Here is a 27,711-nt window from a genome sequence, read left to right on the forward strand (position 1 = left end):
TACCAAGTGAACACTGGGTAAGTATCCCAGCAAAATCAAGGATGGAGATTGCTTGGACAAAGCAGATAATTTAGTATTTCTTAAGGCTCAGGCAGAGTAAACATTTATGCAGTACTAAAGCCAACAATCAGAAATGTTGTGAAAAATCTCTTCAAGCTCCCAAGTAAACGCTGTGGGGCTTAATTTTCATTTTATTTGATTAAATGATACTGGCAATACTTCCCTTATCCAATACATGTTAGGAATACAGAGTTGTAATTAGGATGGGGAGCCCTAGAAAGGGCAAAGATAGCTTCTTGGGGAAAGGAACACATGCAGATTTTCCTCTGCATATGGAACAGCAATTCATCCCTGGAGACGAAATGGGAACATCAGGTTTGTGTAGCGTGGAAATAATTTTAAATTTGAAATCAGAGTTGTTTTCATAACCATCTGATTGTTGTTCAGAGCTGGAGAGGATTGGAGGATCAGTGCTGTTAGCTGCCTGCATTCTATTAACATTTGAATTTTAAACCTGTTTTTTTTTGAAAAGGAATAAACAAAGCCATAATACCAATTTTGATAGGAGCACAGATGAATTATCAAATGGATGCTGTTTGGATGGATTCACTGTGAGCACTGAAATTTGTGGTGTTTGCCCATAAACCAGGGTGGGGATGGACAGGCAGCCTTTGGCTTTGCCACCTCCACCATCGGTTGTGCTCCATCTCACCTCCCTTGTCCCAGGACTGGGCAAAAGTTTTAATCTGAAAAAACCCACTGAGAAGGGATTTTTTAACGATTTTTCATCACTTGATTGTGCTGTGAAGTCTTCAGGGCCTTCTCTGCCACCTCTTACCTTAAAAGATATTGAGCTCCCGCCCTCAGAATTATCTGCTGAATATTTGATGTGTCTTCCCTCCCTCTTCCTCTGTTCCCATCCCAAATTGTGCATCCCTCTGTTGTGGAATCCTGACCTGCAGCAAGTGGCACTGATATATCCAGCTCTCGGTAGTGGGAATGGCCTAACACACCACACACATGAGAGGTGCTTGCACAGACAGTTGCCAGGATCCTCATTTTTGGAAGTTAATGGTTCAGCAGAACGGTGTGGTGGCATCCTGTGTTGCAGAAGCAAATAGAAAACAACAGTTGTGGCTTTATTTTTGTATTCTGTGGTTATTTGCTGCCTGGGAATATTTGAGTAGAATGGCAAGAATGGGGAATAAAAGGAAAAATTAGGCTGCTGCTCCTCTGCGCTGTGTTTTTTTGGGGAATTCCTTTACCATTCTGTTCCCAATTTTCTGGCTGACCTTGTGAATGAAAAAATTGCATTTGCCTCAGAAATAAAACCTTTATTTCACAAGAACACGCAGCAAATTTTCAAAGGCAGCATTTACCCTTTGCCTTCAATCCTGTGAGCCACCAAAATTGCTTTGCCTCCTGCAGCTGGTGTGTGATGAGGTGGTGTTTCTGTGGTTCCTTTTTCTTTGCTGTAATTATGTTTAGATTTGTAGCTCTGCTTTCCCATTTGTCTCTGTTCTGTTGGGCATGTAATGGGGTATGGATTGTATTTTATAAGTTTTGACACTTTGAAACTTGTCCTGTACTTACAGTTGCATATAAATGTTTTGCTCCAGGCTAGCTAAAAAAAAGGCATTTAAGAACAGTAGGGTTTTCTGAGGAAAATTTAAATGCCTGGGTTGGGTTTTGTTTGATAGGTTTGTTTGTTATTTGGCTAAATTTGCCTTTTAAAATCCAGCTGTGACTTTGCTTCTGGCCAAATGTCTCTTACCTGCTGTAGTTGTTTATCAGGTCTACCTGCCATCTTCCATGCCTTGGAAATTGAGAGATGGGCTGCAGATATTTCATAGAATCATGGAATGTTTTGGATTGGTAGGGACCTTTAATATGATCCAGTTCCAACCCCTTGCAGGACAGGGGCACCTTCCCTAAACCAGGTTGCTCCAAGACTCATCCAGCCTGGCCTTGAACATTTGCAGGGATGTCCACAGCCTCTGTGGGAAGGTGGGATTCCCTCCTGATGAGGGTTTTGGGGAAAGGCTGAGGAATTGGAATAACACTGATTAGCAGCTGGATGTGACAGCCAGGTGTGTGTGGCATTCATATTCTCTGGACAGAGAGGCATAATTCTGTCTCTCAGGAGAAGCACAGAGAGAAGAAGAGAAAACAATCTTTATCTCTGCTCCTTTGTTTTCCCCATGAGGAATGTGGTGTGGAGATTGTTTACCTGAAGTGGTTGCTGGGTTGGATTCTGGTGAAGTTTATTTGGGTTCAGTGACCAATTGGATCCAGCTGTGTCTCAGACTCAGCAGAGAAGTCACAAGTTGTTAGTTGATAGGTAAGTAAGAAGTATGTATGTAGAAGAGGATAGTCTCTCTTTAAGTAGTATATTAATGTCATATAGTATAGTTTTAATAAAGCTGTCCTTCAGCCTTCTGATCTGGAGCCAGACATCATTTCTTCCCTGAGTCGGGGTTGCCTTTTTTACTATTGGTGTGTGCCAATACCTGACACTCACAGGCATTTAATCTGTTTATTAGGCAGATTACGTGCCTCTTTCAGAACAGGTAATAAACACCCATGAGCTACTCTGTGAAACTTTTCCTAGTTTAGAACAGGCAACACTTGGAAACTTTGTTCTCAAGCAGCGCTCTCATTCTGCAGGATGTTCCGGCTGCGATTCCTGCCCGTGGCCGCGGGGCTGGCAGCAGTGTCGCGGCGTTACCATGGGACAGCCCAGCACCCTGGCACCCGGCGTAGGCTCATGGTGGCAGCTTTCCTGGGGACCACTGCAGCCACAGCGAGTGCCAGATTCCTTTGGCAGAGGTAATATATGAATTTCTAATTTCTTTCCTGCCCCTGGTAAGTACCTGTGGCGCTCCCGCTTCTCCTGCTGCTGCTGCATGGAAGGAAGGTTGGTGAAGGGCTTGGAACAGAGGCCCTGTGAAGAACGACTGAGGGAGCTGGGGGTGTTCAGCTGGGTGAAAAGGAGACTCAGAGGTGACCTTATCACTCTCTACAACTCCCTGAAAGGTGGCTGTGCTCAGGTGGGGTTGGGCTCTTTTTTCCAGGCAGCACTGACAGAAGCAGAGGACACAGTCTCAAACTGCACCAAGGGAATATAGGCTGGATATTAGGAGAAAATTTTTTACAGAAAGGGTGATGAAGTTCTGGAGTGGCCTGCCCGGGGAGGTGGTGGAGTCCCCATCCCTGGATGTGTTCAAAAACAGACTGGATGTGGCACTGGGTGCCATGGTTTAGTTGAGGTGTTGGGGCTGGGTTGGACATGATGATCTTGGCGGTTTCTTCCAACCTGGTCATTCTGTGAATTCTGTGAATGGCTGTGGGTGATTCCCTGAGGAGCTGCTTTGCTGCTGGCAGTGCTCAGGACAGAGCTCGAGGTGAGGCGTTGTCTCACATGGGCTCTTTGATGTGGTTTCCTGCCTCTTTTCCTCCCTGCCTGGTGGTTTGTGGTGGTGTGAAGAGAGAAACCTTCACTTTCACAACTTCTGACTAAAACAGCACATCTGGGCAGGGTTTGCTCCTCTCTTTTTTTGTGTAGTCTGCTGGCTGCTTGATGTATAAAATGCAGCAGAGGAGCAGAAGGAGACAGTCTGTCTTCGGGTGGGAAGGTAGCAGCACACATGGTTTATGTGGATTTTAAGGGTCAGAGCCTTAGGACACCTCATGGGTTCTGAGGCTCAAAGCTCTTTCCTGTAACTTAGCTGAAGGGGGGATGTTTGGGCTTTGACTCTCACTGAACCCTGGGGCTGTGCCATGTCTGAAGTAAAACAGGGTCTCCCTTCTCTTCCATCATGTGGGAGCAGCGTGGCACCAGCAGTGTCACTCAAGCACATGACTGCAATTAGAGTCTAAAAATAAAATATTTGCTGAAAGCCTGTGTTCTTTTCATTCCAATACTCGTGATTTGTTGCTGGGTTTCTGCTCACCTGTGGCTAGAAGGCTCAAGTTTTAATGCAGTGGGAGAAAGGTGATGGGAATTCTTCTGGCTGTTCCTTAGAGCTGTCAAAGCTGGCTCTCTGCTAAGAGGAGTTGCTTAGTGGAGGAAGAACACTGTGATCCAGCACAGTGTCGTTTTGTGCTGCATCTTGTTAATGATCTGCACTGATGCAGTCAAGTGCCTCTGAGGGAATGGCCAGGATAACTCCCCTTTTCCAGCAGGGAAGAGAGTGGGGTTTTTCCACTGCAAACCTTTTCCTCAACATGATCAGAAAGTCAGTAGGACATCATGTCCTACATAAAGCTGTCCCAGAGACATGGAGTTAATATCTCCTTTCTGTAGCAGGTGCCTCTGCTTTTAAAACCAGCTACATTTTCAGGTGCTGGTGTTTTTATCAGGAGGATGGTGCTTGTGCTGTGTGGAGTGCTGGGTCAGGGAAGGATTTTTGTAGTATTCCTGGAGTACTTTGCTGTTCCTTGGAGGCCCTTGGGCACCTTCCTCAGCTGAGAGCATTGATAAAAATCAGTCAGTAAGACACAGCTCTCATCAATCTGGAGAGGCTGACTTGCTGCTATTACTTGTTTTGACTTTCCTTGCTCTGTCTCCTTCATCTTTTATAAATTTATAAAGCACTAAATAGAATTATACAGACTTTCAAGTATTCCTTTCCTATCTGAGCCATAAAATAAATCCTCAACGTCAGCAACTGTAAAATAAAAGTGCACCCAAGCTTACGATGTTAATTTAATTACTTGGCATAAAGCTGCTGAATAAAACAAGGAACAAAACTGATATGTTTGATGTAGAAAATTCTTCATACTGACATCTGTGGAAGTTTTAAATGGACTTTCAAGTGGGCATTTTAGCCTCGTTTAAAGAAATAAGGGATGAAGTGTAAATTTGCTTTGTCTTTTTGAAAATGGATATTAGGTGATCAGTAGAGTTTGAGAGTAGGTGAATACAGAATGTTTGTAATGACATCCTCAGTTACTCAGGTAGGTGTGTCCTGAGTTAGTACAGGAAGTAGCAGTAAATACAATTACAGAATCACAGAATTAATTTGTTCTAAGAGATAAATATGTAAATATTTCTTTACAGTTAAGGCATTAAAGATGTACCAGGCCAGATCAAGAAGCAGTTCAAAATTTTAAGTTTCTTGGGCTAAATAAGTAGGAGATGGTGGTGGTATGAAGAAAGACAGGAATTCTCAGGTGCAGTCTGAAACCAGTGTATTTCAGGTGGATTCTGTAGGATGTGCTCTGAGCAGCAGCAGAAACCAGTGCTGTGGTAAGGAAGCTCACACAAAGGTAAAGAAGAAATCAAGGAGTGAAAAGACATGTATGGAAAAATCCTATGGTTGTATGATGCAGGATAGACTTAATTGTGTCTTCCTAAGATGGGAGGTGGGTTGGTGGAATCTTTGTTTGGTCCATTGCAGGTAAGTGTTGGTCTTGTTGCCTTCCCTGCCCTCTGGAAGTCTTGCTGCCTGCTTTTGGGGAATGTATCTCATCTAAATTATTATACAACAGGAGTAGCTCATGCTGCTCAGTTTTCCTGTGGCAAGGAATACTTGAGCAGTGCAAATAGCTGAGCTTAGAAGACTAATGAAGTTTACCCTTTCTCAGCAATAACTTAAACTCTGAGGATTTCCAGCTGGCAAGAGAAGCAATTAAGTATCTGGGCATTGGCATAATGAACTGAATTAATTGAAATTAATCTTGGTGCAGTCATTGGCTACTCTAAATGAGGCACTAATATATGAGAAGTACTAAACCTCACAGTTTGTGGCAAGCTTAACGTTCGTAAAAAATATTCTATTGCTGATCCTGGTGTAAAACTTGTACTTCCTAGTTTCTGATACCCATTTGGAGTGTTAGGAAATGGCTGCAGATCTGTTCTTCATGTCACAGCCCTTCTTGGCTGAATCTGTGGGCATCTGAAAGCACTTACATTGGCATTTTGGTACTGAAGCTTGTTAATCAGTCTAACATTGAATGAAGTAAGGGAGCAAAGGTACCTTTGGGGGCACAGAGTGACCTCTGTAAGCAGAGTCTTACCAGTGCTCTTCTTGACAGACTAAAATACTTAGTTAATGATCCATTTCTTATCCTAATGTGAATAAATTAGTGGTAAGAATAAGGATAAGACACCTGTGTTGCTCTGGAAATTGCTGCCTCAGACATGGACCTTGTTGGAGCCAGTCCAGAGGAGGCCACGGAGCTGCTCCCAGGGCTGGAGCCCCTCTGCTCTGGAACCAGGCTGGGAGAGCTGGGGGTGTTCACCTGGAGAGGAGAAGGATTGAGATGGGGAACTTGGAGCCCTTTCCAGTGCCTAACAGGGCTCTAGAAGAGCTGGAGAGGGACTGGGGACAAGGGTCTGGAGTGACAGGACAAGGGGGAATGGCCTTCCACTGCCAGAGGGCCAGATTAGTTTAGATATTGGGAAAGAACTGTTCCCTGGGAGGGTGGGGAGGCCCTGGCACAGGGTGCCCAGAGCAGCTGTGGCTGACTGGAGGTGTCCAAGGCCAGGATGGATGGGGCTTGGAGCAGTCTGGGATAGTGGGAGGTGTCCCTCCCCATGGTAGGGGGTGGCACTGGAGGAGCTTTAAGGTTCCTTCCAAATCCAGCTGTTTTGGGATTCTATCTGTTTAAGAATGCACTGATTTTTTTTGCACCAGTGTCCCAGGGGCTTTAGAGTAATTTGCTTAAAATACATTTTTAATGGGAGAATTGCTGGAAATATGCCAGCTGAAACAGAGACTTCAAAAATGTCTCTTGTAGTAAAACAAAGGAAACCACATAGTCAAGAGGGGAGAAACCTGTTTTATAGCTATGGATGTGTCAGGTACAACTTAACCTAATGTATGGGAGAAAAGATGAAAAATTGTATTATTCATGTGAGTTTATTTTTAGAGTTCTCATGTGTTTACATACTAGGGGAATGGAACGAGCTGATCTTTAAGGTCTCTTCCAACCCAAAGCATTTTGTAATTTTATGCTTTTTTAAATTCTTTGTGAGAGGTGACACACTTAAGAGACTCTCCTTGGGATTGCTGTGCTGAGGGTTTTTTCCTAAGACTTCACGACACATTGGTCTGGGAGTGGTGTCTTGAAAGAACACTGTGTTCTCTCCAGTGGCTTTTGGCTGAATTACTGGGTTTTTTTCCCATGGACATGGGGGAAGGAAAGGATCAGATCCTGGGGGCACAGCCCTATACCCCACTGTGGTCAGCTCTGTTTGGAAATGAAAGCAGCATCTCCTGGATTAAGAAATACCAGATTTATGCTCACAAGGATATTGGGGTAATGTCAGGACATTGCAGCATTAGGGTGACTACCTTTGTGGAGTTCTTGCCACAAATTCATTGTGCCAATTTGTGTTGGTGTTGAGTATGTGAGAGATGAGGAGGGAAGCAAAGTAGTAAAGAGCCCTGTGAGTGTGGCAACACTCTGAAAAATTGGGTTGTGGCTCTTCACCTCTCTGGTGAATTCCTTATTAAAGTTTCAGGTAACTAATTTAGGTGCTGAATATGGTTGAGCTGAGGATGAGCCAGAGCTCCTTGCTGGAAGTTCTCCTGATCCCTGGAGGTTGCCTGTTTTTATGAATGTTGTGTCCTAACTTGCTTTTGCATTACAGCATGAAAGCCCTGAAGACTGAAATGGCTTTTAAACCTCACTGGGATGTCCCCAGATGTTTACACACAGGGAGAATGGCAACTCTTAGTCAGCTGAGGAACACGTGTCAGGCAGGATTCCTCCCTCCTGCCTCTGGTTTGCTGACAGCATCTTTGCTGACTCCTGAGTGCCCATCTCTTACATTTCCTTCTGAGGCTGAGCAGCAACTGATAGCTGAATGCTTTGCTACTGCCTTCAGGATTAGAATAACTGAGCACTGTTATCTCTGGCACAAAGTTTTGTGATTTTTTTCATGCTGTTCTGCTTCTGTCATTCAAAGAAGAAAAATACTTTCAAGTGAGGGGTTGTGATTCTTTGGAAGACCTGCAACTTGGAATGTTGTGCCAATGCCCAGTGTGAGTCCCAGCATCCTTCCTGCATGTGTATCCTATGGTTGCATGTGTTTGGCTCTCTTAAAGAGTGGCTCCCCAAGAGAGAATTTATCATTGCAGGCCTCTGGTAGCTCAGTGTTTTTGGGGAGGATGAGGAATCTAATCTTACACTTCATTGTTGGCCTTCTCCAAGGATTCAAAGGAGCTATTGCTAAGTGGGTGGGAAGTAGTCTTTGATTCAAATTCAGTTCACTGGAGGGGAAAAGAGATCAGAATGGTTGAAGCCTGGCAGTAGGGTTCAGGATCCAGGGCAGGCCCACTCTGTGGGGAAAGGCTGGTGGCTGGTCTTGGCACAGAGTGAAGGGGGGGTGTTTGTATTTTCATTTCCCTTTGTGCAGAAGCTGCAGCACCAGGAATTTCATTGCAAAGTCAGCCTCATCAAGCATGGGAGGAGAGAGGGAAGGCCAGCAGGGTGGATATTTCTGGAGCTATGGGATTTTTTTCCTCCAGCCATACTTGACATCTGCACTGAAAGGCTTTTTTTATGTGGGCTGGGTATGGATTTCAGCAGAGGGTGGTAAAATACACAGAGAAGGTGCACGTAGAGAGCTGCGCCTTCAGTGGTTAATTCAGTAGTAGTTTGGCCAGTGGCCTGGAGGTGAGGAATAGCTGTTAAAACCTTGCTTGAGAAGTAGCCTGCAGACTCTGCCTTTCTCCTTAGCTCATTTTCCTGGATGCTGGGATAGTGATCTGGCTGTGGAGCTGAGTTAATTACCTGGATAAACCAGAGGGAGGAAAAAGCTGACTGTTCAAACAGCCTCCATCTGTATCGCTGGAGCAACTGACTTGACAGCCTGATGGATTGAAGGAATGCGTGGGATGTGCTGGAAAAGTTTGATTTTTCAATTTCATCTATCCCTTCCCTGGTCTGCTAGCTGTCAGTCACACATTACAGGAGCAAATCTTTCCTGATACAGCTATTCTGCAGCACGTTTCCTATGCAATAGCTTAGTTGTGGAGATAGGCAGGTGATTTCCTATTGCTTTTCTGTCCCTTTTCCCAAGAGGTTCCCTCAGAGCTATTTAAGATGGGTGTCCTGCCTGCACAGGGGCTTTCCAAGTGCTGCTGCTGTAGCCTCAGCTGGCAGCTGCATTTTCAGCCAAACCCACAGCTCCTCAAGGGTGTGCCAGTGCTGATTAAACTTTCAGGAACGGCTTTAGGACAGGTGCCAGCATGGACTTCATGCTCCAAGAGAGATCAGCTGCTGGACTGTTCTGGGGAAGGAGTTTCCCTACCTTAAGGTACTTGTGGAGGAGCCAGGTTTGGATCCTGTCTCTGAAAGTTTGGTGGAGGCCATAAAGATGGTGCTTTGCTGTGAGACTCAAAAATATATATTGGCAAATTGAGACTCAGGGCCTTTTCAAAGCAGGAAGTGTGTAAAACTCCATTTTTATGTGAAAAGGCAGGATTAATGCTGCTCTTGACTGAACACTTGTGTATTTTATTACATCAGACCCCTGTAATGGAGCTGTGTTCTGTCCCACTGTGGACTAGAAACCTCTGAATCCCTATCTAAGCTAATCCCTCCCAACCCAAACCATTCCATAAATGATAAAGTGTCTTGTTCCCAGCAGTACTGTGGATGTTTGCAGTTCTTTAGTCCGTTCCCATCTGTCTTGTACTGTGCTGTCAGTGAATTATTGGCTGCTGATAAGGAGAGAGTTGTCTTTTATTTTGGTAGCATTTAAATTAATTGATGGAGCACTTACCCTCATTTCTCCTTCTTGGAATCTGATGTGCTGAGATTGCTGCAAGCTGTGGAAGGTGTCCCTGCCCATGGCAGGGCGTTGGAATGAGAGGATCTTTAAGGCCCCTTCCAACCCAAACCATTCCATGATTCTGTGATTCCTGGGGAGACAGACACAGACTCTCTTCTGTTAGTATTACATAGCACATCTGTGTTTTCCAGGAAACTGGTAGGATGAAATATGTGTAGCCTTTTGTTTAGAGCTTGGGAAGCTTCAAAAATTTTGGTTTGTTTTTGTTTTTCTCCCTAGGCAGCCCTTTTAAAACAAACTCACACAGCTGTAAATGACCACATTCATAGTTCCAGGCAGTACCAAAGTGGCCAAGGAGCAGCACCTGTGTGTAAGCTCCATACCCTGTGACTAGTCCAAAATAAATCACTAGGAATGCAAAGTAAAGGCAGATTTACTTAACTTATGGGCAGGCTGGGATGTTTCCTTGAGTTGTTTGAGTCCTTTAGAAGGAGAAATAATTTTGTCAAACCGTTGGTTTTGTTGCTTGTGACATGTTAAGGGATCCTCAGAGATTATCATCTCACTGATGTTAATGTGGTCTGAGCTCTGTCTGATTCTAAACTGCTTTACAAGTAAAGCATGGGAAAGCCAGAGCATTGTTTGGCTTAGGGATTTATCCTGCTTTTTATTTAATCATCCCATTGCCAGTTGCAGTTCTATGAGTTGCTCCTGATTCTGAATGATTTGAAGTGCTGAGTCTTGGTCTATGAAAAGAGTTGACTGAAGATCTTTGTATTTGAACAGCAAGGGAAAAGGGGTCCTGGGCTCTGCCAGAGTTTTATTTGCACCTTGAGGACAAACAACTCCAGTTTTGTTGTCATAAATCCTGCAGCACTGGTGTTTAGAAGAGTCATTGGTGGAAGAAGGGGATAAAACAGTTTGTCAGCTGCTGGAGATAGAAAATAAATCAGCTGAGTTGAAACAAAAAGGTTGTTCATCCTGAATCCTGCAGTGCTGATGGTAAAACACATTTCTGTCACTTAATACATCTTTTTGGGGAAGCAGAGGTGGAAATTAGTGCTAGAGGAGGTATGATATGCCTTTCTCCTAGTGTTTCTTGCATGTCTAGTTTTTGGGAGAGGGTGACATAATTCACTGGGTGATTTGGACTGGGAAAACTTACTATGGCCATTAGTCAGGGTTTTGATGTGGGGTGGAAATTTGATTACAACAGGGGAAAGCACACTGATTTCCAAGGGGACTGCTCACTTTACTTTTGCTTTGCAGCCCTCCCCACTGAACTGTAAGCAGTGTTGCACTCAGGTGGAGCCTGGCAGGACCGTTTTGTGGCACCCCTCAGTCACTCCCTAAATGAGTGTTTTCTTTTCCCTGCTACAGGGCCTATGCAGAAGACTCTGTCAGACACGGCCCGAGGGCAGAGCCAGGGGAGAAGATGAAGCACGAGGAGGAGGAGGAGAGCAGCAGCAGCGAGGGCAGGAGGGCAGTGGCATCAGGCGATGAGGAGGTGCCGCCAGAAGGGAAGAAGAAGAAGCGCTCCGGGTTCAGGGACCGAAAGGTAGCAAACTTGGGCATCTTGCAAGAGGGAAAACTTGCTCTGTACCTGTCTTTATTTTCTGAGGGACCTCACTCTTTTGGGAGCCTACTTTCTCAGCATGTTGCCATGAGTTTCTGCACATTGAAACTTGTGTATTTGGAAAGCACGGTGCACCGATCCTCTGAAATGGAGACCTCTTCTCCCACCTCTGCTTACATGTCCAAGATAATCAAGGCTCCTGCACTGATGGCTGTTAGGATGGTGCATACAAAGCAGGGAATTGGTGCCAAAGCTACTAAACCACCTGGTATATTCAGCATGTGTGTCTCTGAGTCCATCCTTTTGCCTGAGGTTATACATACATTATACGTATACTATATATAGTGCATGCAGGAAAAAGTAGAGAGTGAATGTGGAAGGGAGGACTGTAGGAAAGGTGTACTTTAATTCTTCATTTAATTATTTTGTGCAAATGTGCTTGTTGAAATACAGCCTCGGTCCCCCTTCTTGGTTAGGCCTGGCTCTCTCTTGATGCTTCTGGCTATTTCATTTTCAGATCAGACACATTTTCAAGAGGAGGAAAACTTGAGTAATAAACTCTATTGTTGGCTTGTGACCTGCCTGCACTGTTAGGCAGTTCCAGGAGCTTTGGGCACCTCAGAACTGACAATTGGTTTAGCACTATCTGAAACCACTGTTATTAAAGGATGTGTAATTTGATCTGACAGAATCCTGTAACTGGGAGCTGGCAGACTGCAGTATTTTATTTTTTAAGCCCATCTGGATGTCAGTTTTATAGGGCTGCGTTGGATGATGTAATATCTTTGCAGCACCAAAGAGGAGAAAGGAATTGTGAAGAGAATCTACTCCCATTTTGTTATGATTTGCTTCTGATATTTATTTTTAAGCCTGTATTCTGGAGGTTGCATCTCATTAGCTGTTAAATTGTGGGTAGTCGTATATAGTGGCTTAACAGCTTCTCATGAAAAATTAAGAGCTGTTTCCTTTAGAGCTGCTGAATCATTTTGGTTCCTGGTCAGAAAAGATTACACAACTTGAGATTTCAAGTGCCTCGTGGTATTTGGGGCTCCAGACTCTCTCCTGTTGTGACATGTTGGTGGCAGCTCAGTGAAGTTACGTAGTAAGATACTGTGCTGAGATATTCAGAATTGTCCAGGAATGTGGGTTCTTGGAAGCTGCTAATTTTCATGGCAGCTGGGTGTCAGGTGTTCTGACAACTTCAGCTCTTGCCAGTACCACTCAAGAAAAGCAGGTTATTGGTTTTTTCCAGTGTTAGCAGATGGAGGCAGGTTGCAAAGAGCAAACCACAGTCCACCTCCACCCACACTCTTACTTTTGAATACAGTGAGTGTAAAGGTTGATTTTTGTCTGACGTGGCTGCTGGCTGGGGAAGCCAGAGGAAGTTTTTTTACAGGCAAGGACTATTGTTCCCGTTGTTTGAGATGTGCCTGTGTTGACCAGCTCTTTCCTTCCCAAACTAGGCAGGGAGGAATATGGCCATGATTTCCAAATAAGACACAAGCCAGGTATGCCTAAAAGATGGGAATAGTGTGTGGCCTGGATCCCTTCTCATCCCGGTGTACCTTCTCCAACAGCAGGAACTCAGGAGCAGCGATTTCCCTGGGGACAGCCCTCATCATCTTTGTGCCAACACAAGCCTTTTCTCTGCAGCCTCCAGACAGAATGTACCTTGTGTGGCCTGAATGCCAATGTTGCAAAAGCTCCTTTAAACGCAGGATGTGCCAGGTATTGTCCCAGGTGCCTGCTCCGTGTTTGGTCAGCAGTCGCTGCAGTGAGTCACCCTGGGAGCTGTTTGAATGTGGCCAGCTCAGATGACAGGGGAAGGTGTGCCCCTGCTCCCAGGATGTGCTGCTCCTCTGTTTGTGTAGCACCTCAGGGATTCTTGACTCTTCTGCGTGTTTAAGTAAACCCCAACAAACCACCACCTACAGTAAAAACTTCCCAGCTCTTCCCTTAATTAATTGAAAATAGCGTGGGATTTTCCTTCCAAAAAAATTAAGCCTAATTGGAAGTGTTTAGCTCTTGTTTGTTATCCTAATGTTGCTTTTAATGAAGGTGATGATTAGTGGTGAAGCAATAAATTAAGTTTGACATTGCTGTTTTAGACAGTGATCCAGTGAGAGGGGGAAGGTGAAACGTAAAGCACTTTCAGGTGCTGGGATTGTGTGTGGTTGGTTCCCAGGCAGGTGTTGTCTGTGCAGTGTGTAGGTCCTGGATATGTAGGGCAGAAACGGAAAAAAATTACTTGAGTGCCTCAATATAGTTTGAAGGCTAATGAGCTGTAATACAGGATGGAGGCGGGCTGATGTGTTAATTAACTTGCTAAAAGTGTTTGCATGCAGCAGTAGGGCTGACTTATCAAGATGTACTGGCAGTGTTTGGGTCCTGCAGGTATCTTGCCTTGGGATGTTCCTCATGCTGAGCCTTCATTTGGGTGTGTGTCACAGGAGGAAGCACGAAGAAAATGAGTCCTAATTAATTTACCCTGTGAAGATGTGTGCTGCTGCATAGTCAGGGAGGCCCTGGTGATGCTCTGTGCCTTGAGATGTTAATTTAGAGCTTTATTTTCATGTCAGCATAGGATTTAGGTTTTTTTTTCTTTTAACCTGAGGCTTAGTATAAACATTGACAGTCTCAACAGCACCTGCATTCTTGTAGAGCAGCAGGGATTACTTACTTGTCTTTCTCCTCCAGTACATGCTCTACTAATAAATGCAAAAAGGGGATTTTTCCCTTTGGGTCATATCATCTTTCTGAAGGTGCCTGATTATGTAAGGCTGCATTTCTGGGAGCAGGATGAGAATTTTGACTTGGTCTTTCTCGCATCAAGCACTGGTTTGTACTAGGGAAAGGTGAGAGGTCAAGAGAGGATACAGTTGCCTGGAATGATTTTCAGTCCAGGTGGCTTTGAAGCAGTGCAAAAAACCCTCACAAATGGTTGTCTGCACCCGAATACATGGGCTCTTAACTCCACATTTGTGTTGGGGGATCAGGCCACTCTTGTTATCACCCACTTGATGTTCAGCACCCAGTCATAAATAAGTGAAGTTTTCCCCATTTGCAGCATCTTGGCTGCTCCCTTCTTGACCCGGCTTCGTGTTGCACCCAGCCTTGCACTCAGAGGGATGGGCTGCAACATTTGTCAGTTTTTGCCAGCTGATTAGCTCATTACCAAGAATGATGTAATTGTGAGTTCAGCTGCAGGCAAAAGGGAAGAAGTGTGGCTGCATTTGCTCCCTTCTTGTAGGGAAGCTTGTAGAAGAGGTGAGATTTCAGTTGTGATGAAAGCAGCCTGTGAGATGCTAAAAAGCAGTTTAGATTCTTCTCTTTTGGTCCAGATTGTGCATTTTTGTGCTGTAAGATGAGACAGGAGATGTGGTTTTGAGCCCATGTTGTTAGTAAGCTGTTGTTGCTGTGGAAGTAATACTCTAAATATTCTAAACATGAGGAGAAAAGCACCTGAAAGGAACAAGCCTGAGAGTAGCATCTTAGCAGGGGCTTAAAACAGATGCAGAGGGAAGAGCCATTGTGGATATGAAGTCAAGTGGGGTAAAATGGAACATGGTTTTACTGGCAGAAGTGTCAGGATTCCTGTCTCTGGTGCAGCAGTGGGGTTGTTGAGTTGTGCCCAGCTGGGTTGAGGGAAAGCATTTGATAGCACCTTGCAAGAAATTTTTCCACAGGCTTGGAAAATTTGGCTAATGAGGTTTTTTTTTTAGCTAGAAAGCAGGCTGTGTTGAAGGGTTGCCATGGATGGAGGGAGCTGGTTGTGGTCTGTGGTGTCTGCTCTTGGCTCCAGTCTGGGATTTCATACTGTCCTTGGGTTTATTTGTCTTCTTTGAAGGTAAAAATACTGAGCTGTTTCTGGCTGATTAAGCTGGGTGGGGTGTTATTCATGAGATCAGGTCATGCAGGAGTAGAGATATGGCCTGCACCCACAAGTGAAAAGATCACTTTGGCATGAGGAGCTGCCTCCTGCCAGGTGGGAGCAGTAGACAAAGCCAGAAAGAGGTGGAAAAGTGGTTGTCATCTTTACTTGGAGCTTGGCAATAAAGCAATTTTCCTCATTCCAATGCCCTTAGCTGTGGAGTACCCTGTGGACTGAAGCAATAAAAGTGGGATTACGTTTGTTGATTGGAAGTCCAAAGGGCCTAGGGGAAAAAAAACCTTCTCCTGCAGGAGGGAGGGAACTGCCTGTAGTGGTTGATGCAAGGACATGTGAATTCTGGAAAAGCTGTGCTGATGCAGAAATGAGTGGGGAGAATGCTTTAGGTATTTTCATTCTAGGTAGTGTCATCTGGGGCAAATACAGAGGAGAGAGGATTTGCTTTACCAAGGCCTGGCTTGGGGGATTTGAAACATTTGGCTCTTTTTTATCCTAGAAGTAAGAAAAACTAGAGAGGGTGTTTTCTGTCTGATAAACATCAGGCTGAGGAAGTTGTTCAGGAACTTAAGGACAAGGCTGAACCAGGACCAAAGCCAGGAATGATCTACAGCTGCCTTGGCAGTACCCTTGATCTTGCCTGTTCTCTTGTAGCACATCATTGGTGGGGATATTTTCCTCCTGTGGCTCTTGGCCAGCTGCAGGTTTCAAGTACATTATGGACTGTTAAGCACAGCATATAATGCAGGAATGAAAAGCTGAAGTGAGGAGGAAAGTTTCTGTGCTAATACGTGATGAAGTGTAGGTGTCTGTGACTTTTTCCACCCTTGTGGCCTTGTGTTGGGATTTTGTTTAGAAAAGCTGTCTGTTGTCTTTGATTAATTTCAGCTGTTTGGGGGGAAAATAATTCTAGGTACCAAAAAAAAAAAAAAATCACTGCTGGCAGAGTTAGGTAGAAGCAGATTGGTGGGGAAGACTGAGTTTCTGGGGAACTCTGCCAATGTGATAGAAAAGAGGAAAAAATGAGCTTGGGTGACTGAGCAACCAGCTGCGGCTCCAAGTGATTTTTTCCTAGACTCTGCTTGAAAGTAAAGGTTTCTCCCAGCCTTCCAATACTTTTTTTCTTCATATATTAATCACAAATCAAACCCTTCAACACTGTGGTTAAAACGTTGGGCTGCTTTAGATTCACAAATGTGATGCCAGTGTGTTTTCTTATGCTCAGGTTTTTAAAGCACCTTCAGGGGTTTTGTGAATTCGTTTTTCTTCTGCCACCATGAAGAGTCTAAATTTATTCACAATAAAGATTTTTAGTGCTTGTTCTTAATCCTGGGACATCAGCAGCTGATATGTCCAGTTTTTCTGGCTGTTCAAAAGGCTTTTGAAAGGAATAATGCCAAAAGTGTCCAGAGTTGTGTTGCTGCACACAACTTGTCCTGTAGCAAATCTCTTTGAGGACTGAGAGTCACCGTGGGGCAGGGACAGTGCACACCTAATGCTGGCTGAATTTCATTTCCAGGTGATGGAATATGAGAACAGGATCAGAGCCTACTCCACACCAGACAAAATCTTCAGATACTTCGCCACGCTGAAGGTCATCAACGAGCACGGCGAGTCCGAGGTGTTCATGACCCCGCAGGATTTCGTGAGATCCATCACCCCCAATGAGAAGCAGCCAGAGAGTGAGTGCTGTGTGGGTGCTGATCAGGAGAGCTGATACTCCCCAGTCTCTGCTCACCTGGTCTGTAAACTTCCCAGCTCTGATTGCCAGGGCTAGGAAGCATCTCCTGAAGGTCTCCTGCTCCAAGCCCAAAATTAGCCTGAGTCCTTTCATGTTTCCCAAAATGCTGTTGCAGTGTAGTACAGCTGGCTGGTGTGAGTCCCTGAAGAGCAGATGGGATGCCTTTCTCCTGTATTTAATAGGGAAATATTACCTTTAACTGAAACACTTCCTAAACCCACAAAAGGAGATTGCTTTGGCAAGGAAAACATCAGCAATAAAGGTTGGAGTCGATGATTTTAGGGGTCTTTTCCAACCTAAATGGTTCCAAAGGGGTTGAGGCAGCCCCAGGTGATGCTGCTAGTCAGGGTAGGGTTCATCTCTGCCATCTTCACCCAATTCCATGTGGGTTGCAGACAAACACATCACTTGTGGTACTGGGTGGGGTTTGGCAATCAAAAAGTGGGAGAGAGATACTTGCTCTTGTCTTGAATATTTGGGGTTGGTGGTGTAGCAGGAGGCTTTTGTCTGCGTTTTAGAGATTTTTGTCTCCATTTCATGTTTGAGGTCTCAATTTAGAGATTCATTTTGTCTCCATTTTAGAGATTCATGGTTGGGGTGAGATGTGGGAGATCATGTTTCTTGGTCTCCCACACTGACAAAAGCAGGCTTTTGCCAAATTAAAACTTCCATGTTTCTACAGACATTAAAGAAGAACTTCAGCCCCCAAATGTTAAATATTTGAGTGTGGGGTTTATGTCCAAATTGTGAAACTGTTTTGATATCTTAGATGACAGCTGCTAAATAAATACTGTGTACCCTTGTGCTTGGATAATAACAATATGAAGTATGTGCAGGAGGGAAGAAAAAATAATCCTGGCATTAGTGTTTAAAGCATGTAGGTGAATTGATATTTAGGTTTCCATCCTAAATTTCCATTTTCCCTGGAAATGGCTGTAGTTTCCATGTGAATTGATGGCTGTAGTTTACCATCTTGTCTATCTCAAACTCCTTGAATTGGTACTTGGAAAAGCAGTAGCACCTATCTGGAAGCTTAAAAACTGAAAACATCCTGTGTTTCATTTCAACACATCTGTTTCTTCTTTTATTTCTTCCACATGCTTGGTGCATTTTAGGGTGTGTACAGCAAATAGGTGGAAGAATGCTGAGCAAACAACTCACTCAGAGACAAGCAGAGGTGACTAATGGGAAATAATAATTCATCAGTCTTGGCCACTCACTTCCCATTGTATTCCCATTGTTATCCTGGCTCTTGAAATAGCCTCATGAAGCCATGGTGCCTGCAAATGCTGCCAGTCAGTGACACACAGCAGCTTGGAAGGGAAGAAAGTGGTCTTGGGTGCTTTTAGCAAGTGGAATGGGATGGAAGCTGAGCTTGGGCTGCCCATCAGCAGGCAGAGCAGAAAGGTAGGCATCTTGGATTTTGCTGAGTTGAAAAATCTGTCTTCAGAACACTTAGGGAAATTTTGTGGGTTTGCTTCTAGATGGAACTGCTCTAGGGTGGTTGTTCCTTACCAGCTCTGCACATCATCACAATCACAGTAAATGGGTTTTTTTAACACATAATGAACAGTAGAAGAGTAAAACACTTATTGCTGCAATAAAGTCAAACCAGCCATAACCTTGTTCTGAAATGTTTTTAAAGCTAATAGTAAAAAATAAAAGGAAGATAGGTCTGGTTTTCACACCAGAAACTGAAAACAAAGAGTGCTACCTGCTGGCCAGATGAGTTCTGTACTTCACACCCTGCTGGTGCTTTTGACTCATAGGATAATTGGGGTTACAGGTTAGTTGGGAAATGCTGGGGCTGCTTTCATCCTGAGTCACGACTTGGGTGTGCCCTCCATTGGGGCTGGAGCATCCTGCCTTCATCCCAAGGCCTTTCTTGGGGTTCTGATGTAGCCTGGTGTGTTCCTAGGAGACCTCTTCGAGGTAATCCTTCAGTGTGCTCAAGCTGCAGGTCATCATTTCAGGGAGTAACTTCTTGTAAATGCCTCTGCTGTTTTATGGAGAGAAAACACTGAGGAATATAAGTGATCTGGAGTAATGAGGTAGCTGAGTCCCCGTTGTATTTATTTTTAAACTGCTCATCTACTGTGAAGGTGTTGTGTGCCTGATTCATTTTTATGGATTACATAGGAGAAAGTTTGATTTATTGTCAGTAAAGTGTCAACTTAATTCTGGCCTGTGTTTTGCTAGCTTGGAGAAAATGAATGCCAATTCCTCAGCTCCTGTAGATTGCTTTCTCTGGTTCAGTCAAATTTCCTGCCACAGCATTCCCAAGTAGGCAAGCTGTGCTTAAGTAATGACATGATCTTGCTGAGCTTGGAATGGTTTGTTAGAAGAAGCCAAAGAATGGCATTAAACTTGAAAGCTGCGTTAAAAAAAAAAAAAAAAAAATCTTTCTGTGCTATCTGGAAAGTTCAAGTGCCAGGAGAAGCGTGGGTGGTGATTTCTACTCCCTGCAGTCCTGTATTTTTTTTTTTTTTTCTCCTATGTCCTCTCATACCTGAGAGGTAAGTTTTCTCCAAGAGTGGATGGGAAGGGATGGCTGTTTTCTGCCTGGTGGTTCCTTGGAACCCCAGTCCCAAACCAGCTGAAAATAAGCTGAAAATACTCTGGTGGGAAGTGCAAAGATTCCCTCCATTTCCCCAAGCTTATCTGGGTCCATTGTGCACTGATTGTTTTCCTGAGGAAAATTAGTATTTTGGAGCATCCTGGACTAAGAAGGAGCTGTGTCATGCTCAGCTTTCCTATGCAGTAAGGACTGAAAGAAGTAAAAAATACTTCTTCTATCTCATCCCAGCATGCTGTAATGAAGGCAGGTTCTTCCCAAACCAATCCTACTCTTCCATTCCTGTATTAACCTCGCTGGTTAGCCCAGACTCCTGCCACAGGAAAGATGCATTTCAAGTCTCACCACATAATGAGCAGCAACTCAAAAACCTGAACTCTTGGAAGGTTTTTTGGTTGGGTTGGTTTTTTTTGCTCGAGTGCAAGAGACCCCAAACATGCTGCTGAAGGCCAGGCAGAAGCAGCAGCTGTGGCCCTGCAGGATCTGTGCACAGGATGGTGACAGAGGAGAGGAGCCCTGAAGGACAGAGTTGATTGCTGGTGCCTGCATCAGAGTGTGCAGCTTGCTTCTCCTGGTTTGTTTTCCATGTCTCAACTGGCATGAGGAGCTGAGCACAAGCTGGCCTCTGGGGTGGTACAGTGCATGAGTGATTATTTGTAATTTTGACTAAAGTTTATGAAATATGGATCTGATCTCCTGTACAACTACCAGCCAGGAACTGAGACAAGCACTCACGTAATGAGGAGGGGAGAACTCCCTGGGCTGGTACAGTTCCCTAAAGTTCCTCTTTTACACAAAGAGGTCAGCTGGGATATTTAAGACCTAGAAGGAAGCCAGAGATTATGGGATTCCAGTCCTTCTGGGAATTCACTCTCTATTCCTTCCTGGTACATCTGCTGAAGAGCTCTTCAGAGCAAGGATGCAAGTGAGAGGTAACTCCATTTGTCTCCTGAACAAGGTGCAGCTCTTTTTCTGTGGAAATACACAATGCTTGGGCAAGAATCATCTTTAAGCCTGTCATGCCTGACATGAGACCCCATGAAAAGAGCCAAGGAGGAGCAGGAGATGCATTTATATGTATGCTTATGTCCTGGAAGTCACATAAATGAGGGCTTCCTCGTTTACAGGTGCGTATTGTGTGTTGTGTGCAGGTTGGTGTGGCTGACCAGGTGTGTTAGGAATGCACGTCTTACAGAGAGACTGGCTTGTTGGAGCAGGAGGAGATAGATGAGAACCCTTAATCCTTCCTTCCTGGAACAAAACAGTCCTGGACTTGAACCTGAGCACGAGGCTGTTGTCCCCTGAGAAGTCTCAGGCAGCTCATTGTTTGCTTGCAGATTACATTTTAGATTCAGAGGGGAAATACTCTGAATACAACAATCAGAAGCTGGATTACAGCTCTGGAGGGGAAAGCTTGCTCCAGCATTTTCTCCTGCCATAATGTGGCATATCACAAGCACAGTTAGCAGGCTTTTTAGTCTTCATAATTAGCCCTTTTATTCATCTGCTGGCAATAAAGGAGTCCATGTTATATATTAAGCAGTGGGGAAAAAAAGCAGATCGTGAGTGAATGTTACCCAAATAATGTGAAAAATCTGACAAGGATATCAAGACTGGAAGGAATTGAAAAGGTTTTTCCATCAGTGAGAAGCTGCTGGTGTCCCAGAGGAAATCATGGTGGTTTCTAATTGATCTCAACTGTGTTCTTGGCATAATATAATTGTCCTTCTCCTGGAAGCTCGTTTTTAAAATGTTTTTTAGAACTGCAGTCTATAACCTACTGCCTATGGATTTATTTTTACAAGATAACATGAAGAGCTTAATAATTGACTGCATATTTATCAAGTGTGGTAATTAGTTGGCTTTGAGAAAATCCATGGAAAGTATGTTTTTGTTAATCAATAGGAATATAATAAGCATTTGATTTTAGATTTGGCTACTGCTGAACAAGAGCAAGAACAAGTTATTCTGTGTTTTTCCCTTCACATAATTCATTCCTTCTCCATGAAAATGTCCTCCCCAGCGCAAAATGAGAGAAGTAAATGCAGGGAGTATGGTTCTGCTGTTGAACACCCTCTTTTCCTTATTGTGGCAGGCAGTGAGTGTTAAGTAATTTTTGCTTTATATTGAACCATTTTTATTTTTAGAGTGCTGTTAAAGTACCATCACATGAATAAAAGTGGCAGCCTGTATCCCTGGTATTGGTGAGTAAATGTGTCAGTCTACTCTGAAATAACACTTCTAGTGGTGCTACCTGCTTGGATACTCCATGGCAGTGCTGCTGTTTATTTGGGGCTCCTGATAGGTGGCATCAGAATTTGTAGGAGTAATAAACAAGGGTGGTTAAACATCCCACGGGAGCTGGCTGGGAAATCATTGCAGGTCACTGAAACACTGCTGGCAGTGAGTGGCTGGTGCAGAGCCCTTGGCTGCAGGAGCTAGAGGGACGTGTAAGGAAAGGTGAGGTGTTGTGCAGGGTCTCAGGTAAATATAAGTGTATTTTGGGGCAGATCATGGTGGAAACTCTGGGTTTGTTAAAGAGAAACGACGAGTGAAGCTCTGGGTGATCATTGCAATCCAGACTAGCCATGGAGTGTGTCCCAGGAAAGCTTGAAGCAGCCAGGTATCTTCCTGAAATGACTCCTGGATTTCATTGCTACCTCTCTTGAGGAAATCCTTTCAACCACTTCGGGGAGAATGCTTTTTCAGCCCCTGCTCCTCAGTGAAAGGTGGAAAAGCTCTTTTTTTCCTGGTTCAACATGCCTATTAGCCTGTGTTCCTGCAGTCTGTCAGCAATAGCCCAGCCAGGGGCTGTTTGTCTTGGAAGTGTGGCACTTAGAGACAATCCTGTTGTGGCTTTAACATAACACTCTGCCTTTTGAAAAGCAGAGGTGCAATAACTGCCATTCTTCCCTTCCCTTGTTCAGCTGGGATTGTCCTCATCCATCCATTGGCTCACCAGCCCACACAAATGCTGAATTCCTATTGCAGCATCTTGGGGGAAAAGCTTCTTGGGGCTTTTTATCTAATTTAAAGAAAGACCCCAGGCATCAGGCAACAGACCCTCTTTGTTGGTTTCCTTTTGTCAGGTTTAAAGGCTTGTGGAAAAGCAGGCAGCTAAGTTCTTAAAAAAGAAAATGTATAGAGTAAAAGTGTATGCATTGAACATAAATACCTCTTTTCAGCTTTTGAATTGCTTCATCTCTCAGGACCAATGTAATGGGAATTTCACAGAGGAATTTAAGTGTGCAGCTTAATTAATGCAGCAGAGGAGAGGGGAGATTGTTGAACAGGGCTGGGAGGGTGACCATTTCAAACACTGGTGGAAACCAATGTGCTTGTGTGTGCTTGTGGAATCATCTGGGTTGGAAATGATGTTCAGAGATCAATGATGTTCAAGAGTTCAGATACTTGAGTTGCTGCTCATTATGTGGTGAGACTTGAAATGCATCTTTCCTGTGGCAGGAGTCTGGGATAACCAGCGAGGCTGATACAGGAATGGAAGGGCAGGATTGGTTTGGGAAGAACCTGCCTTCATTACAGCACTGCCAAGGCCACCACTAAACTACGTCCCCTCCAGGGATGGTGACATCACTGCTGCCCTGGGCAGCCTGTGCCAGTGCTTGACCTCCCTTTTGGTGAAGGAATTGTTCCTAATACCCAATCTAAACTTCCCCTGGCACAGCTTGAGGCCGTTTCCCCTTGGCCTGTCCCTGTTCCCTGGCAGCAGAGCCTGACCCCCCTGGCTGTCCCCTCCTGGCAGGAGTTGTGCAGAGCCACAAAGTCCCCCCTGAGCCTCCTTTTCTCCAGGCTGAGCCCCTTTCCAGCTCCCTCAGCTGCTCCTGGGGCTCCAGCCCCTTCCCCAGCTCCGTTCCCTTCCCTGGCCACGCTCCAGGGCTCTCTGACTGGGAGGGCCAGAACTGGACACAGCCCTGGAGGCCAGCCCAGGGAATGGGCCCTGCCCTGGGCCTGTGCCCACACCACTGCTGGCACAGCCCAGGAGCCATTATTTCCATATTTATTTATTACATAAATATTTATTATAATTATTTAGACACATTTGGTATTTATAGATATGAAATGACAGTTATCAGCTCATCTTTTCTTGCTGTTCTCTACACAATCATCCATTCTTTTTGGCTCTCTATTGAAACCTCTGTACTTTCCCAGTGTCCAGTTGCAGGAGGTGCCATTAAGACATACTTTCACTTGCTATTTTTAACCCATGTCCTTTTTTTGGCTTTCCATGAGTATATGTATAATGTCAGGCTGTCAGGGATCTGTCTTTCAGCAGCATTTCCTGGCATGGGAAAAGGAGGTGTTCCTGAGAAATGGCTTTATTATGACACATGGACGTAAGCTCAGCTTAAGTCACCATCCAGATGGATGGTCGGGGTGAGCTCTGACCACATGAAGTGTCTGTAATAAAATAATCACATTTATCAGACAAATCCTGCCTCCAAATGCACTAATATTTACTGCATTTATACCCACAGCTTGGAGAAGGATAAAATTAAGAAGATTAAAATCTGAAAATGTGTATGAATATGCAATTTGCACTGTTATCAGGCCCATGAAATATTGAGAAGGTGCTTCCTGGCTGGAATTTTCACAAGTGTAGAAAGCCCTGTGACAATTGCCTTGACCTTTGAAATTGGTGGCAGAGGAGTTGTAGATGCCTTGGGTCACAAAGGGCAAGGAGGTCACCCTGGAGCAATGAATAATTTCATTTTCTGCACAATACCATGAAACTTTCCAGCAGACAGGAAGGGTTTCATTATCCTCTTTCAAAAGCAGGTGACACAGCAGGCATGGGGGAGGCTTTATTTTGGTTTTTCCATCTTATTTTCTAATTTAAATTGAAATGAGAATGTGCTAATTACCATAAACAGTGGCAGAAAATGCACGGGATGTCGCTCTCCAGAAGGTTTTATTTCTCAGAGCACCAAAAATCAGCCTCTACTCTCCTGAGTTTTACTGGAAATGCTTGACTTGAGTTCTGCTTAATCTCTTCTCAGGATGCATCTTCCTGACTTTGGATTGCAAAGCTCAGATAATTAATCTTCCTGAATATTTTTTGTCATCTTGCTTATACGTGCAGTCACTGGTGTTAGATGCAGTCTGCTGGGCATTGTGGGTGAGATGAGAGCTTTGTGCCTTAACTCACCTAAGGCTGGCATATTCTTTTCCCCTCTTCAACATAAATAAACATTTTGGGAAGGTATCAGAGACTTTATTGATAAAAACAATCCCTCTCCCTGCTTTTCTCCAATCCAGCTAAAGAACTCCACTTCTTACAAATGCATCTACAGCTTATCTCCTTTAAAATCTATTTATTTTATACTCAGATATGAACAAGCTTTGGGTTTGTTTGGGGATATCCCGATTAACTAGGAGAACAAGTCAATTTTTTCCCATTTGTGAGCCATCCAAAAGGTGTTATTAAAAGCACCAAGAGTCACAGGTGAAATGATTACCTGGTAATAGTGCAGGCATATGCTTTGGGGAGGGTATTTCAGGCTCTTGAGAGGTGCCGGTTGCTGAGCCTCTTGCTGGCCCTGCTATAGAAGGAGGTTTTCTTCTCAGGTTCCATGAGTTTGTTGGCTTTTAATGTTCAAAATACAAAATATACAAAACCAAATAAAATTTTCCTCTTGTCCTTAGGCTTTCTACACATGTTACTCAGACTGTGCATTTCACTTTCCAGTCCTCTCAGACAGAAAACACAAGAAATATTTAATTCTGTGCTATAAAAGCTTTCTTTTCTATAAGTATTTTTTTTCTCTTGCAGACCTGGGCCTGGACCAGTTCATAGTTAAACGCTACGATGGGAAGGTGAGCACATTGGATTTTTAAATGTACTTTATTTAATGGCTTTTTTGACCTAGAATCCTTCAGTTATTACCTGTGTGAGGGTGTAAGTTAAATGAAGTGTGCCAAGTGTTCTCTTCTGAGCATTTTCATTTTCAGTAGCATTGCAGTACTTTTTCTGTAATGACAGAAATATTGTTTCTATAAAGGGACCTTATTTTAATGTTTACAGACAAAATATTACCACTTCCTATATGCTGGTGGGCTGGGAAATCATGGGTTGTAATCACATTTCTTTGCTGCTTCTTTCTGACCGTGTGAGAGCCCCACAAGTTAAATCATTTCAGGGGAAACTCACTGGACCTTTCCCTTCCAGTCTCATCTCCAGATTCCTAAAGGAAGGAGATGCTCTTGTGGTTTTTTTCTGTATCCCACCCATTTATTTCCCCCTATTGAACAGCTTTTCTCTGTTTCCCTTTTGAGCCCAAGTTCTTCCTGCAGCACTGCACAACTGTTCTGGGTGTTTGTGCTGTCATGACAGGTGTTGGTAAAATCTTAATTCTGATCTAGCTTTGTCTCCCTGTGAAAGAGGAGCCACATAGCATCCCACTTGTTGTTATGGACAGCACAGACCTAATTATACACACTGTAAATCCCACTGGGGTGGTAAAGGCAGCTCTGCCCCAGGACTGGCAGCTCAGATGGACTCCTTGATACAGATAACTACAGGTTAGTTAATTTCCCATCATATCACACAATGGTCCTCCAGCTTTTAGCAGCATTTTCATCTGCACCATCTGAAAAGAAAGCTTTCAAAGGGACATCAGCACCTCACCCCCTATTGCTGCAGGGTACACCTGGCACAGTGTCAGGCATTTCCAGAAAGCTTCAACACTGGGGATAAAAAAGAATTTAAAGCTTTATATAAACACATTGTGGGCTGAACTTGTGCAGTTCCCTGGTTTGTGTTTAGCAGGGACAGGTAACAACAGGATGATCAAATACCTGGGGTCCCTGTCATGAGCACTGGACGAGTGTGCTGGTTACCCAGGCAGCAGAGCAGGGCTTTGCTGGAAAACAGACAACAGGGAGGTGGATTTTGGCAGTTAGTTTTGATACATAAAGCTCCAAAGCGTGTCATGAACACCTGTTTTCTTTTCCCCCCTGCCACAAAAGTGATGTCTGCTTTTTGTGATTTAAAAAAACAACCCAACCAAAGGAAGGATGTATATTCTTTTCAAAATACCCCTGGTTTCTCCCTCTGGTTTCATGACAGTCTGTTTTGCATTCACTCACTTTCATCATTTTATCTTGTCAAGCTATCACCCTCATCCCTTAGGCTTTAGATAAACAGGATTTGTTTGTAGGGAAGAAGTGCTGAATCCCACACTATTTTTGCTAATCACTCTTCTGTTCCTGAGCGCTCTGCAGGCGATTCCCAGCACACCGGGTAAAAAATCCCAAGGCAAATCCTTTGAACTCAGCTTTCTGTTCCCTTGCCCCTCAACACCGAGGGCTCTGACCTGTAGTAGACTGAAATAGCTTTTTATATAACTTACAGATGTTGCTGCTGCACTTGGATGTCTCCGTGCTGTGGTTTGATTGCCTGAAAGTGAGGCAGCAGATTTAGGGGACTGCAATGGACTTTGCTGTATTATTATCTTCCCCTGGGGCCTGATTTTTCCACAGCCTAATAACACTCTGGAAGCAGTGTACTCTGAAACTGAAGAAATAGAGGTTCTTGTTTGCTTGGCTGTCCGCTTAAAGACACCTTGGGACTGGCTACCCTGGCTGTGGCTGTTAGGGCAGTGGTAATGTCCAGATGAGAGGATAAAATGAGCTGGCCTTGGCTCTCCCTTGGTAATGAAGGAAGCTGACAGTAGATTGATCTGACAGCAACTTGTTCTCATTTTGTTGCTTGCTTTGGGTTCCAGTTTAAAAAAAATAACACTGCTTTTACTCAGCCAAACACAGCTGAGGTGCTGCAGAGCTGACATTGCACATTCTGAGTTTCACTTGCATAGTGATAAAACCCTCTTGCATCTCTTCCTCCATGCCTGGTTCCAGCCACACGTTCCTCTTGGATTATCAAAGCAGCCTCTGCTTGGAGGAGATTTGCCTTTGTGTGCTGAAGGAGCTGTGAGCTCAGGCAGAAGGGTGAGAGGGTCATCACTGTTCCCCTAAGCATCCTTACGGATGTTACACAGAGGTAGTGGGAACTGTGATTCTCAAAAATAGGCCTGGTCACTGGAAAGTTCTTCTTTTTTAAGGAAAAAGGAGTTTGTGAACTGTCAGACATAAGCAAGCTGTGCTGCTGAAAAGCACTGACAATCCAGAGGCCAGATCCTGACTGAAGAGTGGGAAAGAGGATTGA

The 27,711-nt window shown here is 44.3% G+C and overlaps 1 protein-coding gene across 4 annotated transcripts in view; it reads left to right on the forward strand.

Annotated features, from left to right (window-relative positions):
• Nucleotides 1–27,711, forward strand: part of MICU1 (mitochondrial calcium uptake 1) — an 88,514-nt gene that overhangs the window by 8,785 nt on the left and 52,018 nt on the right. For all 4 annotated transcript variants that reach the window (XM_053984392.1, XM_053984395.1, XM_053984394.1 and 1 more), the window contains exons 3-6: nucleotides 2,668–2,829; nucleotides 11,129–11,306; nucleotides 16,730–16,892; nucleotides 25,318–25,361. In XM_053984392.1, the coding sequence (XP_053840367.1) occupies nucleotides 2,669–2,829; nucleotides 11,129–11,306; nucleotides 16,730–16,892; nucleotides 25,318–25,361 (546 nt within the window). In that variant the 5' untranslated portion in view covers nucleotide 2,668. The remainder of the gene's footprint in view (nucleotides 1–2,667; nucleotides 2,830–11,128; nucleotides 11,307–16,729; nucleotides 16,893–25,317; nucleotides 25,362–27,711) is intronic.

This window comes from Vidua macroura, chromosome 8, assembly GCF_024509145.1.
Source record: "Vidua macroura isolate BioBank_ID:100142 chromosome 8, ASM2450914v1, whole genome shotgun sequence".
Classification (NCBI taxonomy): Eukaryota; Metazoa; Chordata; class Aves; order Passeriformes; family Viduidae; genus Vidua; species Vidua macroura.